The sequence below is a fragment of the Lithohypha guttulata genome, assembly GCF_036872675.1.
Source record: "Lithohypha guttulata strain CCFEE 5908 chromosome Unknown scaffold_3, whole genome shotgun sequence".
Taxonomy (NCBI): Eukaryota; Fungi; Ascomycota; class Eurotiomycetes; order Chaetothyriales; family Trichomeriaceae; genus Lithohypha; species Lithohypha guttulata.
The window spans coordinates 795,232-810,541 of record NW_027042752.1 but is presented as its reverse complement, the minus strand read 5'-3'; the positions used below and the strand labels follow the sequence as shown (position 1 = coordinate 810,541).

Below are 15,310 nucleotides of genomic sequence, written 5' to 3'. Positions count from 1 at the left end.
ATCTAGACAGTGTCGAGAATGAGTAGATGGCAGGTACGCAAACAAGCGTATTAATGATAAATAGTTTTACGACCAGAAGCTCAGGAACGCTTTTCCTGTGTTCTTCTTTCTCCCACGACAGTCAAGTCTTTCGATACGTGCTTTGGGGTAGCTTTCACCTGATATTGACCATTATTAGCAGCTTGGAGTGGTGAGTAAATTTTAGGAACATCGAATGAGGAAATTGGGGGAATGAGCATCACTTATAACACCTGCGCACATGTATATCAATGCAGTGGTAGCGTGGAGAGTACAAATTCTGCTGCCAGATCAAGGTGGGATGGACAGTTGGGAGACCCGACACCATGACTGGCAGTGATACAAAAGACAGAAATGGAAGAGACGAATGTTGGAAAGTGCTATTGCATTTCCCTATGCTAGAATCTCGACCCCATCCAGCTATGGAACTGATAATCGTTCCCTTGTCATCGTAATATCTCAGAGCTCATATCAGTCGTCAATAGTCGTGATCATGTGCTCAAAGCTTTTTGTGAAAGATTTTGTGGTATCATAATAGAAGATTGTTAAACATGCCAGTCGAAGGCAAACAACGCTGTAGTGGACAAGACCAGAATCCAATCCATCCACACCATCATATGAACTCCCCGAAACGTGTTGTGACACATGACAATACATCTATTTCTTACCAGCCTTCTGGGCGGCCTTGGTGACCTTGCCACCAGACTTGTCGGACTTGGCGACGGACTTGATGACACCGACGGCAACGGTCTGTCTCATGTCACGGACGGCGAATCGACCGAGAGGTGGGTAGTCAGTGAATGCCTCAACACACATTGGCTTGGATGGAACCATCTTGACGATGGCAGCATCACCAGACTTGATGAACTTAGGAGAGGCTTCGACGGACTTGCCAGTTCGTCGATCGATCTTCTCGAGAAGCTCAGAGAATTTGCAAGCAATGTGAGCAGTGTGGCAATCCAAGACTGGAGCGTAACCGGCACCGACCTGACCAGGGTGGTTGAGGACGATGACCTGGGCGTTGAATGAGTCACAGCCCTTTGGTGGATCGTTCTTGGAGTCACCGCAGACGTTTCCTCGTCGAACCTCCTTGACGGAGACGTTCTTGACGTTGAAACCGACGTTATCACCTGGAACACCCTCGGTGAGCTGCTCGTGGTGCATCTCGACCGACTTGACCTCGGTGGTGACGTTGGCAGGAGCGAAGGTGACGACCATACCGGCCTTGATGATACCGGTCTCGACACGACCGACTGGAACCGTTCCAATACCGGAGATCTTGTAGACATCCTGGAGAGGAAGTCGGAGTGGCTTGTCGGTTGGTCGGGATGGTGGGTCGATAGCATCAATGGCCTCGAGAAGGGTCTTGCCAGAAGCCTTACCGGCCTTGGACTCCTTCTCCCAACCCTTGTACCATGGGCAGTTGGAAGAGACATCGATCATGTTGTCACCGTTGAAGCCGGAGATGGGGACGAATGGGACGGTCTTTGGGTTGTAACCAACCTTCTTGATGAAGTTGGAGGTCTCCTTGATAATCTCGTTGAATCGATCCTCGGACCACTTGGTGGTGTCCATCTTGTTGATGGCAACGATGAGCTGCTTGACACCCAAGGTGTAGGCAAGCAGAGCGTGCTCTCGAGTCTGACCATCCTTGGAGATACCAGCCTCGAACTCACCAGTACCGGCAGCGATGATAAGGATAGCGCAGTCGGCCTGGGAAGTACCAGTGATCATGTTCTTGATGAAGTCACGGTGACCTGGGGCATCGATGACAGTGACATTGTACTTAGGTGTCTCGAACTTCCACAGAGCGATATCGATGGTGATACCTCGCTCACGCTCGGCCTTCAGCTTGTCAAGAACCCATGCGTACTTGAAGGAGCCCTTGCCGAGTTCAGCGGCTTCCTGTGATGTGGCGTTAGTGATTGTTGCCCTTAGCAAAAATTTTGGACTGCCGGTTTGCCCCACGCTGCAACCCCGCCAAAATATTTAATATTTTTGAGGGATGGCAACATGAGAGGCAACATGCAGTACATTTCTGAACGTACCTTCTCGAACTTCTCGATGGTTCGCTTGTCGATACCACCGCACTTGTAGATCAAGTGACCTGGAGTGTATAAGTATTGTGTGATCCGATCTCTTGACATTGTGTAGGCTTACCAGTAGTGGTGGACTTGCCGGAGTCGACGTGTCCGATGACAACGACGTTGATATGAGTCTTCTCCTTACTGTCGAAGATGTTAGTGGACAACTCTTCAATAGAAGTAACAACTGCGCAGACTGCTTTGCACAGAATTCCTAACCAGTTTGATTTGGAAGGCGAACTTGACTTACCCCATGTTGGCGTTTGATATGTATTGTTTAGAAGTTTTGTAGGTCTTTGTAAGATTCTAGAAAACCTCGCGAAAATGCTCAGATACCACGGCTTTTGCGTAGAGGTGTGAGCGACGGAAGAAGAAAGGAAAAGATTGAGAAGAAGAACGCAGGGAGAAGACTCTTAAACAGTGTGCGAAAATAAGGCTCCACTTTTGTGGTGGAGTCTTGGATAGAGAATGATGGAATACACGGTTGTCATAGGCTTTGAACACTCACTTTTACCAGGCCGCAGACCGTGTAAAAAATTGCACATGCATCACCGATGGTTGAAAAAGTCCTTAGACTTGTTTCACTATAGAGCATCTAGCCTATTTTTGAAAAAGCAGCAGACAGCCTGGCCAAAGTTCTTGCTATAGCGGGGTTGTCCAAACATTCTTGACTCAGAAGTGTCAATCGTACAATTTCTGTGGTGACTCAGCCGTGAGTAGACACGAGTGCCTGCGTCTCCAACGAACCTCGCCAGGTCCCAAGCTCGCAGAACCAGAGGCTTCGGCACAAGGTATTGTATTTGTGCCAATGAAGCAAGGTCAATCAATCACAGACGATCCCACACATCCTGCCAAAGGACGGCTCTCTTGCGACTTCTTGCTTCAAGCCTGATGTTCTACTTGCCAAATCTTCTCGTGTTTCACACATGAGTCTCAAAACATGGTTCATGACGCCGGCTCAGTGCAGATGAGCCAGGTTTTAGCCACTGCTCGACTGCTCGGCCAGAGGCTGTTAAACAGCTCGATTGCTGTCCCTCGACGCCTGGTGCTTGGGCAGTGCCGCTGCCGTCCAGCAAGCCAGTCTTGACGTCGTTGTTCCTGCTCGGTAATCGAACGAAGGTGCGCGTATAACACAGCAGTGCTAGCAGTACTGTACGGATGGAGGTAAGAAGATTAGGGTCGATGGCTTGAAGTGGTTTTCTTGGTCGAATGCCCTGCAAGCTCTTGAACTCAAGTTGTCTAGTATTCTCTCCATTGCTTCGAACATTCAACACATTTGTAGAATGAGGTAGGAGGCTCATCAGCACTTCGGGTCTGTAACTGATAGAAATATGCCTGCTTGGATGTGCAAGTTTCTGCCGGGCAGCCTCCTGGAACTGCGAAGGAGATTAGATTACTATATCGAGGCTGGTAATGCACATACCCTCGACAGTTGGCAAATCGCCCTGATCCTCTCCCATAATATCGTCTTTCTGCTTTCGCTTCATGTAGGTGCGCTCAAAATATGGCTGATCGAGAACAAACTGATACGGACATGTTCGACAGGTAAAGGCATTTCGATTTTGAGGGTCATCAGTAGCGGGCTGTATTGTTAGACAGTTACAGCAGTAAGGACAGACTTCAGCCGTTAGCAGTCGGACAGTCGTTGGCTCAGATGCACTTGCATGTAGGCGCCATGCTGGACGTGTCCCTGTTACAGTGGTAACACAAGAGCCGTGCTTGATGCAAAAACGCGAGTCTTGCGCATTGTCTGCGAGTCTGGACAAGAGCTGCCTTCTCTTCCAGACACAAGTTTCCTTCGTCGGCTGCGAAACGTTTTTGGTCCAGATATGCCGAAGAATTGCCGTCCCTGCCCTCCTCGAAATAGGCCAGTCGCAGGCGTGGGGTCAGTGTACCGGGATACACGTCGCAGGTGGCTGTGAGAGTCAGGCATGCTATGACCGAAGCAGGAATTCTCGTTTGATGTTAATACCTTGTGGTCAATCCCGCTCATACCAGCACCGAGACACTCCGCGGAGCACGGTTTTGAGCACTCAACACTGCAAGAATCCGAGTCGTCCCTCTGACAATTGGCACAATCAAGCGACATTCCTGCCACTACTTTCTTCAATTATTGAAGTCGTAGAATGGCTGACGCTGATGTATGTTTGACCCGTCAGCTAGCACAAAATAGGTGCCACTAACACTACGGAAGGGGGCTTCTCCCAAAGAACAAATCATCGAAGCATGTCGTCGTGACAACGTCGACCTCTACAACGAGGTGTTGGGTGGTATGAAAGGCAAGTCGAAGGAGCAAGTCGCAAAGTTCTTCAATGAAGTACTCGACACCCTGGGCAACCATTTGCTGCATATCTGTGCAAGTTACGGCTCGTGTAAGGGCTCACTTTACAAATACGATATCGTCCGTTGCTGATCATGATACAGACGATGTTATGAACGAGCTGCTTGACGTCGAGTTTCTCGAAGTCGACCCTCTGACCAGACGAGACAAAGAAACCCCTTTACATAGTGCAGTCCGCTACGCCAATGAGAGGGAGTTGGAGCTGGGTGAGGCGATGGTCAAAATGTTGATCGAAGCTGGTGCAGATCCAAGAGTCAAAGACAGTCACAGCCACAAACCAGCAGACGTATGCACTCCAAGATGTGACGGTGTCAAAGCTATTCTCAGGCAGGAAGAATATATTCTCAACGAAGGTCTACGAAGAGATGACAACCACGACGACGAAGCCGCAGGTTCAGCTTCTGATTCCGAATGATTGCACATGCCGAACATGTATGTTCAAAACTCCCCGCCTGGAAGAGCCAAATAATTTACGATCCCATCGAACATGCGCTAGATGAAGATTCGAAAAGATGAGTGGTGTATAGCGGCTCCGTGCGACACTGGTTGCCAGAGATCTGGTACTTGCTGAAAAGCAACCAAGATTCAACGCGACCAGTGGTCTGGACAGAATGGTTTCATCCAGGCCGTACTTGTAGCACCAACAGATTTCCAATATGTCGGGCTGTGCTTGGGCGATATGCTATTTGTGTTGCTGCAAATATGCGTACGTGCAACTTGCCTACAGTATTCCGAGGTCAATCTGGGAACAAAGACCACGTCCTCCTGTGTGCAAACTTCTGGCTTGCTCACTCCTCAGTACACGACCGCCCAACTCGAAGCACGTGATCTAGGCATACAGGAGTTGACTTCAAGGTATTGAAACGTGCTGAGGTGCTACAGTTGGGTGCTTTCACGTCAAGGCTTGTGCACACAACGTCGATTGTGTTGTCGTGGGCCAAAGAGAGCCCACAAGCTTTTGTCAAGTGTGAAATGTCACTTTGGGAAATCAGCGATGTCCGCCACAGAACACGTACAGCTCTCCGCAATGTGCACCATGCACCGCCAGCTGGGAGGAAAGATCAACGCCACAATGTTGTTCTCTTTCCTGCCGCAATATCACAAACTTGACCTACAATGACCTCGCATCCCGCACTTCCTATTCAGCGGAAAGTTTCCGCTAAATGGCAACGTAATTTTCAGGTTTTAACTCGTCCATTCTCAATCGTATTATTGTCCCCTTCTTCCTGTTGCTGGCATGAAGGCATTACTTGGCCAACCGAGGTGTCCTTGCACAATTAGTATACCAACAACTCCAACCTGATATAGCTAGGTGATCAAGCCAATACAAGGAAAGTTGTGAAGCACAAGCATTTTTAGTACGAGTCCCACCACTCCAGCACCAGTGTCCAGAAGGGCCAAACCTCAAGATGATATTCTCACTGCTGTTGTGGATAACGCCATTGCTACTGTTGATTTATCTCTCCAATACCTACGCCCTTGTGCCATCTCGGATACCCGGTCCACTTCTAGCCAAGTTTACCGATCTATGGCGCTTACTGTCCGTCTACGGTCGAAACACTCATGAAGAACAGGACAAGCTTCATAAACGATATCGAGGACGATCAGATCTGGTTAGGTTAGGGCCAAACCTAGTCTCTGCCTCTGGTCCAGGCTACATTCAGCAAATCTACGCCATCGACAAGAAACTCCCAAAGAGCAACTTCTATGCAACTTTCCAAAACATTGTCAATGGGCGCAGAGCTGCTAGTCTAGTGGCCGTCACGGACGAGGCTGTACATGCCAGGATGAAGAGGCTTGTTGCCAATGCTTATGCACTTTCAACTCTCGTGGAGTTTGAGCCACTCGTCGACAGCACTACCAATTTTTTCTTAGACACTTTGCAGCAACGCTTCGCAGCTGAGAAGAAGGAAATTGATCTTGGATTCTATCTGCAGGCATATGCCTTTGATGTGATGGGCGAGCTCACCATGTCGAGACGGCTAGGCTTCATCGAACAAGGCATGGATGTCAATAATATTATGAAATCTATTGATGCGAACTTTGAGTATTTCTCAGTCATTGGCCAGATGCCATGGTTAGATGAATTGCTCGGAAAGAATCCTATGTATGTCAAATACTTTCGCAAGAATGTTTCGAGTCCAATATTGAAGTTCGCTCAGCAGTTGCTACAGGAACGACTACAACATTTGGAAAGTGGCAAGGAGTCAGAGAAGGAAAGCGCGATAGGCAAGCCAGATTTCCTGGCACGATTTTTGCAAGCAAAGAGTCAAGCTTCTGGCGACGAGGAAACAGAGCCTATGACGGATGGGCTGCTACTCTCGCTCATGTTTGGTAACATTAATGCAGGTGCAGACACAATCGCGACCACTCTTAGAGCCGTCTTCTACTATCTACTTACTCATCCGAAAGAGCTTGCAACGCTAAAACAAGAACTTCAAACAGCTCAGGATAACGGAGCTGTCACCATGTCCTGTCCTACCTGGCACGAGTCTCAGTCGGAACACTTGGTATACACCAGATGCGTCATCAAAGAGGCTATACGTCTGTGGCCAGCACTCTCCCTCCCACTCGAACGTGTCGTAGTAGATCCAGCCGGTCTACCTCTACATTCGCCAGACGGCGAAGACAAAATCGTGCTTAAACAAGGCACAATAGTCGGTATCAACCCTTATGTCCTTCACCGTGACCCACGAGTCTTCGATCCTAATTTTACCGACTCATCCTCTCCATCCAACGTCGACTCCTTTGACCCAGCGCGTTGGCTACCTTCGAACTCCAGCCTGAAGAACTCAAGAGGCAACACCGACGCTCAATTAAAGACCATGGAACACGACTTGCTCACCTTCAGTGCAGGGAAGAGAAGTTGCTTGGGCAAGAACATCGCGATGATGGAGATGTGCAAGGTAGTTCCTGCTTTGATCATGAAGTTTCCGAACATGCAGCTTGTGGACAAGAGTAGGTGGAAGGTGAAGAATGCTTGGGTTCTTGCTCAGACTGGGCTGTTTGTGAAGTTGAATCCTTGACTATAGGTTAAAGAGATGATTGTCATGGCTATACCACAACCAAATCTACCAAGTGCATGAGCAGGCAAATGCGCCTTACAGGGTCGCACCTGCACAAATTCTTATCAGACTTGTTCGGCAGGTGCAACTTGAACGTCATACTCTCCGGTCTTGTGCATAACAACGACTCTCACGAGAGTAGTCTATGCTCAAGCAACCACCTTTGCCACCCCTAGTCTATCCTCAAGAACAGCATCATCACCTCGAACAAATATCCTCAGTCTATCAACAAACCACAACCACAACCAACAACCTAAAACACCATTACTACCAGCATTGTCGCTACCTACCGCACCTCAACAACCTCCTCCCTACCTCACCCACCCACAATGGGTCTCCTCCAAACATGCAGCAGACTCATCAACAGACTAAATTGCACCAACTGCACAAGTCAAGGTCCCAGAAAGAAACTCCACGAAGATTCCTATTCAGACTCAGACTTCGACTTAGACACGGACAGTACAACCAGCGGCCAACCACTCATTCGCCTATTGCACATACGAGGAGCACCCCGATTACTGAAGGTTGATCCTAAATATGATGAGGGCTTGGTTGGGTGGCGGAGGAGTAGTGTTGGTAGGAGGTGGAGTGAAGAGTATTGTGTGCCGTGGTGGCATGGAGGAGGGAGAGGAGGAGGTTGAGTAGGATCAAGAAGGAAAGAAGTAAGGCATTGTAGCTAGAGGTTTAATTGTCATACTAGTCAAGAAGGTCTAGCTCGGAACATTGAGATCGTCATGGTCAAAAGCAAGAGTTGCGCAGATCAAGAAGACTGAAGACTATGCTCAGGTACGACATGGCCTGATATTGTTCTCCGGCTCTTGCCAGGAGATCCATGTGGTAATGAGAGACTATGTACGAACCGTTCACCTTGCTGTCGAGATCTGGTAGCCCAAGAATAGCCCTCCTAGATGACGTACAAGAAATCGCTCAAATGAACATTCTTTCAGATCGATATCCGACAGGTCTTACCAGCCGAAGCCCTCTTCGATCAGGTCAAGATTGACGCCTGAACCAACGACGAACCTCGAGGCACGTCTTACTTCATCGGCAAGCCCGCCACCAGCGCAGACTGAAACTCCTATACAACCGATTTGTTCTCGGGCAGCATCAGTCATGATCTTGAGAACGTCCGGTCTGCCTCTGCTCATGCGAACGGTCTCGCTTGGGCTCTTGATCTCTTGTCGGAGTGTGGCTCTCGTGATGTACAAGAGAACCCTTAGCACTTCCCTCCTCTTGTCCATGCCTAGGATTTCGTGCATCCATGGTCTCACCCATTCGAGGCATTCAGTATCAGGGACGACCCAGACAAGTGTCATTCGCTTAGTGGCCACAGTCCCATCGGCATAACCTTGCACGAGGTCGCGGACGTATGACATCTGGTGTGTGATGCCGACGCCCGATGCGAATAGCAAGACTGTGCCGTAGCTGTTCAATGATTTTGCGTGGCCATAGGGTCCTTCGACGACAGCACTGATAGTCAGTGGTGTGCCTAGGGGTTGTCGAGCAGCCTTCTCGTACAGCTTACGGGTAAAGCCGTCATACTTCTTGACGATGAGGCTGAATGAGTGGTGCTTTGGTCCCTCAATGTCCATATCTCTCGCGCGCGACGACGGAAGGTTCAGCGTGTGCTTCTCTGGGTCAGCACGATTTGTAAAGGTTGTTTTTGTTGAAGCATTACGGGACAAGCCGCCGTGCGTGTATGTTTCGGACCAAGCGACAGAAAATGGATGCATCGTCGACCAGCCGACACTTGGGACACCAAAGTAGAGAGTTTGACCAGACTGAGCCTTCCAAGGTCGAGGAAGAAGGAACTCGATTCTCATCGCATCACCTGGCAGTGCTTCGATGATCGCCTTGCAGGAACGTCCACCTGATGCAAAGGATCTGTAGAACATTGTCGCCCATCTCCAGAGTCGTGTAGCACCCCAGATGACTATGGCAGCGAGGAGATACTTGAGTTGAGGGAATGCTTCCAGATGGATCCACAGGCCAGCGAATGTCATGGCTACCAGAGCGATGTGGAAGTGGAGGAAGAATTCGTATGCTAAAGCGCGGAACATCTTTGGAGCCTGCAATCCGAGAACGACGAAGCCGACAGTTGCGATCAGACCAGTATATATGAACGACGAATGTGTAAATGAAGCCGTAACGGCAGGCCAGCCGCCCTTCTTGACCTTGGCAATCATCCAACAGAGAGTATGAGCAAGACCTTGGAGTATGCTAAGTCGACCGATCCAGCGGTGCATAAGGTTGAAGGAGTCGTAGCTGATATCGAGAGCATTGATGAGAGGGTTCTTGATGGTGCTCATGATGATAATCGGGATGAGGTTGACAGTGGCTAACGTGCCTGTTCTATTTCGCAGGATAGGTAACACTTGAAGTTCAGGATCTGACCACGGTACGTTCCAGACACATGCAAAGACATTGTAGATAATGACAAAGCTGATGAAGATAGCTTGAAATCTGGTTGGCAGTCCTCCTAGATTGATCTTGCTGCTGAACTTGATTGGCGCAGCTCTGCGATGATGCCAAAGTGGAGCTAAGAGTATATGATCTTTCATCCAGGCCATGGTTGGCGACAAGGTTGAGAAGTATTTCTGAGATCCAGGGTTGCCATTGAGGGAAGAGAGGTGTCGGATATGGTTATTGACTCGCACTGAGGAGTGATAGACAAATACAAGAGCTGTTAATGCAATGAGAGCATAAAGATAGTTCTCGGCCAAGGACTTGTTGAGGTATGCGAGGTAGAGTTCGGTCTGTTGGTTTTGTTCTGGAGAGCCACTGGGGTTACTACCATAGCCTCCTGCGGCAGATACTGCTACCAGCATGCTGGTCAAGGTAATGGTTTTCTTCATATCGTAGGTTACGATCGTATGCAGTTGATCGTGTGGAGCTGTCGTAAGATGAGGACTTTGTGAACGAACCAGTTTAACCTCTTGTTTTATAACACAAACGGGCAGCAATCGACCGATACCAGCTCGGCCAGAGAAGAAAGTTGTACGTCGCACACTGACGGAGGACCAAAGAGTGGAAGCTGCCTGCTTGTTGTAAGGAAGGGACGTTCTTGGTCTACAAGAACATGCGTGAAGGAAGATCAGCGGTATCAAGCAACACGGACGAAATGAAGTTCAGGAAAGTCTGGTCCCGATTGCGTGGACCCGTGCCGGCAGTTTGACTTGGCAGAACAGAACGGAAGTGAAGAAGATGATAAAGAAGTCTTGGGTGTAGGTAGCCGTGAAGTTACAGACACTTTTGGGAGCTAATAATCTTGTCCTGAGACTGACGCGAAATCCACCTTCACTTATCCACTACAACGGGGCAGGAACATGCGACCTACTTGCAAAAATCCGTGGCTTTCTACTCCGTGGATGGCTGGAACAGTCCGGAAAGGTTCCTGGTAACCACTCAGTGGCAGGACAGCAATTGATGAAATCCCAGGAATGTCTGAGCTGGCGAAACACAGCTAACAAAGGCACGAGGCACAACATACCAGGCTGGGGCCGGATTCCAAACTGTGACGAGATCAGCAGGAGATCGGCTTATCGATTGGTGCGACATGGTACCCGGCCTAGCCCTGTTTAGAATTGCACAAAAGCCACTGGTGCCAAGAGAGAACGATCCTCAGGCGTTGCTTGGAGAGGAGTTCCCCTGGCTAGTTTAGCTGCAGTTGTGCCCGCTCCAGTCAGAATCAAGATTTCTCTTCATACATGATTGTTGATCTCAGGTGTACAACCAAGCATGCTGGTCGAATTGCCAATGAAACAGACGTCCTGAGCGAGACACCTCACTTCAAAACCTTTCCTCTTCGCCCCTGTAAATTCGTCATCATTCCCTGGAATGTCGGAGCAAGAGGTGAGGAAGACGTGCTCAAAATGTGCAGCTACTTGTTGTGGAAGATGTCACCGATGAGCACGTCCTGAATAACGATTCAAGGCTTGAACGCTGCTTGCGATCTCTCATAAAGTGGTTATCACAAGATAAGATCTCACCACCCGCCTCCTACGTAAGCGTTAAAGACAAGCCAAGCAGATTTAATGTCCATCGCGCAATTACTCGCTCCACCATCGGAGCTGTGCCCTCCGCTACCATACAGACACGATTCAACGAAAGAGACTGACATCAATACATACGACTTGCGAGCTTCATGTAACACAGGTTATTATCAGGGAGAGGACATGTGCGGTGTCAGCCGGGCTAACGATGCTGTATCTCGGTATGGGCGCGAGAGCACGCATCGAAGCGACTCCGACACCCGACCCCAAGCCCGATGGATGCGAACTCCCCAAGCAGGTATAAGCCGTTCTGTTCGCTTCCCCGTCGTCGGGTCCAGTCGCCAGCCTGATCTGAGACGGATTGCGTTTCAGACACTGCATTACAAGCAGGGAAAATACCCAGATTTTGGCACGAGACAATAAAAGTGAACCCCAGATAGCATGAGAACATCCAGAATATTGTGACTAGTAGCTACATACTTGACCGATTTGCAGAATCGTGCAATTCGCAAAGGTGACCAAACTCGAAGCAGTATTGCAGCCAAATCTGTTCAAAGTACCCTCTTGACATGGTCGCCTCTCCTTCGAAGCAAGACCTCAAACATCCACCGCCGTCTGAGCAACTGCCTGTAATAATCTTCGCTTCCTTCCTTCACACGTTCAATCTCTGCCTCTGCACAAACATCTCCTTCTGCCAACCAAATTGTTCCCGAATCTTCGTTGCGTTGTTCCTCAGATGCACAGCTTTGAGCACACGGTCAGGATGTGGTCGATGGATGACTAGACTCGCTTCACGTCCGTCGAGCACGTTCTTACCTGAGAATGTCACACTAGCACCTTGCCCTTGCTTCATTTCAAGGCCAGCATCCTGCATGAAAAGCTCAAATTTATCCCATCGTACGGTGGAGACGTTATTTTGCGCGTTCGCGAAGAGGCTGTCAACAATAGGTAAGTATCTGCCCTTGACAGAAATTTGTATTCCTACTGGGTCTGTCATCTCAATGGATCGCACGATGTCCTCCTGCGCTAGCACAACGAAGTCTTGTTCTTCGACCGATGCTGGATTGACTTCGTCTCGCTTCTTCTTGGTCATCTTATGTACAGCAGGAGAGTCCGGACCCCAATGATGAGGTATTGAAGTCTCGAAGAGTGTCTCTCGGTTGGCGTTGGCCTCTTGTGTATTCTCTGACCTCTTCCTAGGCGACCTGGATTGACGTGCTTCAGTAACATGATTCAAGGATACCTTGTCAATGGGTTGTATTGGTGCTGTGGCTTTTGACACTTCTTGTATGGCGGCAATCCACGAAGCTGAGAACTTACACTTTTGGAAATATCTGCAAGTCTCGGTCGTGTATGCACTCCACGTCTTTGGTAGTTGCTGCATCAACGTTACAAGATCCGAGGGTCTTGTGTTGATCTTGCTGTTACCGCCCATGACTGCATCGAGAATATTCTTAAGACCTTTCAATCTAGCATCGGTTGCTGCAAAGATCAAATCCAATTGAATCTTTTTATTGGACTTCTCACCCACAATCATCGTAGGGAGATCATACAAAGCGGTGATGTCCATTTCCAGCATCGGCTCAGATATTGCAATAAGCTCGATAATACTGATCACAGTAGTCACCTCCTCGATCCAGTCTTTGATCAAACCATGAACGAGACGCATGCTGCCCGTATGTCTATTGCAGTGCATTTGCATAAACAACGTCTTGATGATTCGAGATCGCTGCTAAGGTGATTCGAAGAAATATTGTTCCAACCATTCCTGTACAGTGGAACAACCATTCAACGTCTCATCAGGTACAATCGCTTTCTGATTAGCCAGGTCCCGACACAAGCGAGTTGCGATACTGACGATCGCTCTGCCTCGAGCTATCACTACTTCTATTAATCTGCGTATCGCATCACAATAGAAGGCCCGATTATGATCCTTGCTATCTCGCAGCTTTATCACTTTGTCGAACATTTTGCGGATGTGTAGCCATACAAGGACTCTACCGTGTGGTTCAGCGAGCAGTAAATACACCGTATGGGATTTCTTCATCGCTGAGACACTTCTCAATGCTTCCATAAACGAAGAACAAAGCGCGATGCGTTCTAGCATAGCGGTACTGTCTTGTCTGAACTTCTGTAGATCATTCGTGACCTGGACAAGTTTTCTGTGAGCAATGGTCAATGCCAGCTCTAGGTTAGGTCGTAGTACAGAAGGTTTCACAAAGAGTGATTGGAAGTTCAGAACTGTCGGCAGATTGATCTGATGGTGACTTCCAGCTGTATGGGTTGTTGGTAAGTTTTTCAGCTGAGTTGGGACCGTCAGTCCATTCTGCAGCTGTAGGACCACCTGGAAGAGCACAGCAAGCACGCACGACTGGGCGTCGAACACTGGTATAGCGAACGGACACGACATTGCTTCGAAGCGGTGCACAGGCTCATCCTGCCAGGTTTGCCATTTCCCGTAGTGTGTCTCGGTGATGTCAAAAGTTCCAAACATATATATGTCACTTAGCTGAGCGAATGCAGTCGCACTTTGCGTACGCATAAGGTCAGCGAAGAAGAACAACGACGGATGCGAGCCGGATCTTAACTCAAGATGCTCAAACAATACTTCTGGTTTGTTAGCCAAATCGTCGAGATTGAGGTTCGAGATAACAAGCCCCCTGATCAAGTTTCTTTCGACGGGATCTGTCGACCAGTGTCCTTGACGAGACGCGTTGCCACGGACGATTTTTGCAAGACGGTTGTACGAGGGGAATTGATCGTGTGTGCTCAGAAGGATGTTCCGCCTTTGAGCCACAGACTTCCTGGCCCATCTGCGGCGAAGTATTTCCCCATGTTGTGTAAGGCTTGCAGCGATGCTCTTGCACCTCTCGACCATAGTCCGCACCAGACCTTCAACGTACTCCCTCCACTCACGATAGTCACAGCCAGCAAGGAAGCCCGAGGGGTTCCAGTATGTGTTCGAACACACTGAGCAATAGCAAGGAGGATATATCATCCTCCTCCTCTCGTATCTGACAGCTTCTCCGAAAGCACCGGGCATACTAATCTTAAAGGCTTCTTGTTGAGGAGCTTCTTGCTGTCGTCTTCCTCCTGCGGCAGAGCTAGCAGCTTGCCCGGAGATTTTTGCTGGGCTGCATCTCTGGTCTTCATGTCCGTCAAGGGCGATGTGAACAGCGTGCTCCAGCATACTGTCGCCGTCAATGCTGCTAAAGAAGTTTGATTCGTGAGTCCAATAATCGTTCTCGACCTGCTCAGCGCGGCCCTCTGCGATCTCCTTGAGTCGCTCTCTTGTGCCTGGCGAAGCCTGCCATATCGCATATTGTTCAAGATCCATACCCAACAATACTCCATCCTTCCGTAGGCACATGGCTCGATAGTAGGGTTCGTCTGAGTCGGATGGACGGAATGTATGCCAGTTGTGATCCTTGAGCACCTCTTTTATATCCTCCATCTTTTCAAACTTGATGGCGCCCATGATACCCATCATCTCCTTCATATCCTCGATCTTGTTCTTGACCCTCTTTTCGATATCTGGAACTTGCTCCAGGTACGCGGCAAAAGCTTTCTCGAGTTGCGCTTGAGCAACATCCTTTTCTTGACTAAGTTCCCGACCTGCGAGTTTGCCGTCTACGATCAGGGTCTTTAGAACAGCCCTTATGTCAGGATCACACCGAGTCTGCTCGGATGGTCTTGGCGGGAGCCGACCATGTTTCGATCTTTGGCTCATGGCTGTGTAGATCGTGTTGCAAGTGATGTGGATGTTCTTGCAATTACAAATGACCGATCTGCAAGTGTGGTCCATCGAAA

General features: G+C 49.1%; 6 protein-coding genes across 6 annotated transcripts; 2 read left to right on the top strand and 4 right to left on the bottom strand.

The window, feature by feature from the left end:
- Window positions 1-675: 675 nt before the first annotated feature.
- Window positions 676-2,357, bottom strand: TEF1 (translation elongation factor EF-1 alpha; the record flags this gene model as incomplete). Its single annotated transcript, XM_064898429.1, has 4 exons — window positions 676-1,923; window positions 2,067-2,125; window positions 2,179-2,246; window positions 2,353-2,357. 4 exons carry the CDS (start codon window positions 2,355-2,357, stop codon window positions 676-678), a joined length of 1,380 nt encoding a protein of 459 aa, XP_064754386.1.
- Window positions 2,358-4,228: 1,871 nt separating this feature from the next.
- On the top strand, window positions 4,229-4,858 carry LTR64_004080 (uncharacterized protein; the record flags this gene model as incomplete). Its single annotated transcript, XM_064898428.1, has 3 exons — window positions 4,229-4,243; window positions 4,297-4,474; window positions 4,527-4,858. 3 exons carry the CDS (start codon window positions 4,229-4,231, stop codon window positions 4,856-4,858), a joined length of 525 nt encoding a protein of 174 aa, XP_064754385.1.
- Window positions 4,859-5,852: 994 nt separating this feature from the next.
- Window positions 5,853-7,469, top strand: LTR64_004079 (uncharacterized protein; the record flags this gene model as incomplete). Its single annotated transcript, XM_064898427.1, has 1 exon — window positions 5,853-7,469. One exon carries the CDS (start codon window positions 5,853-5,855, stop codon window positions 7,467-7,469), a length of 1,617 nt encoding a protein of 538 aa, XP_064754384.1.
- A 777-nt stretch (window positions 7,470-8,246) lies between these two features.
- LTR64_004078 (uncharacterized protein) lies at window positions 8,247-10,363 on the bottom strand (the record flags this gene model as incomplete). The annotated part of the gene is made up of 2 exons (XM_064898426.1): window positions 8,247-8,412; window positions 8,478-10,363. 2 exons carry the CDS (start codon window positions 10,361-10,363, stop codon window positions 8,247-8,249), a joined length of 2,052 nt encoding a protein of 683 aa, XP_064754383.1.
- A 1,789-nt stretch (window positions 10,364-12,152) lies between these two features.
- Window positions 12,153-13,169, bottom strand: LTR64_004077 (uncharacterized protein; the record flags this gene model as incomplete). The annotated part of the gene is made up of 1 exon (XM_064898425.1): window positions 12,153-13,169. One exon carries the CDS (start codon window positions 13,167-13,169, stop codon window positions 12,153-12,155), a length of 1,017 nt encoding a protein of 338 aa, XP_064754382.1.
- Window positions 13,170-14,494: 1,325 nt separating this feature from the next.
- Window positions 14,495-15,230, bottom strand: LTR64_004076 (uncharacterized protein; the record flags this gene model as incomplete). The annotated part of the gene is made up of 2 exons (XM_064898424.1): window positions 14,495-14,691; window positions 14,840-15,230. 2 exons carry the CDS (start codon window positions 15,228-15,230, stop codon window positions 14,495-14,497), a joined length of 588 nt encoding a protein of 195 aa, XP_064754381.1.
- Window positions 15,231-15,310: the final 80 nt, after the last annotated feature.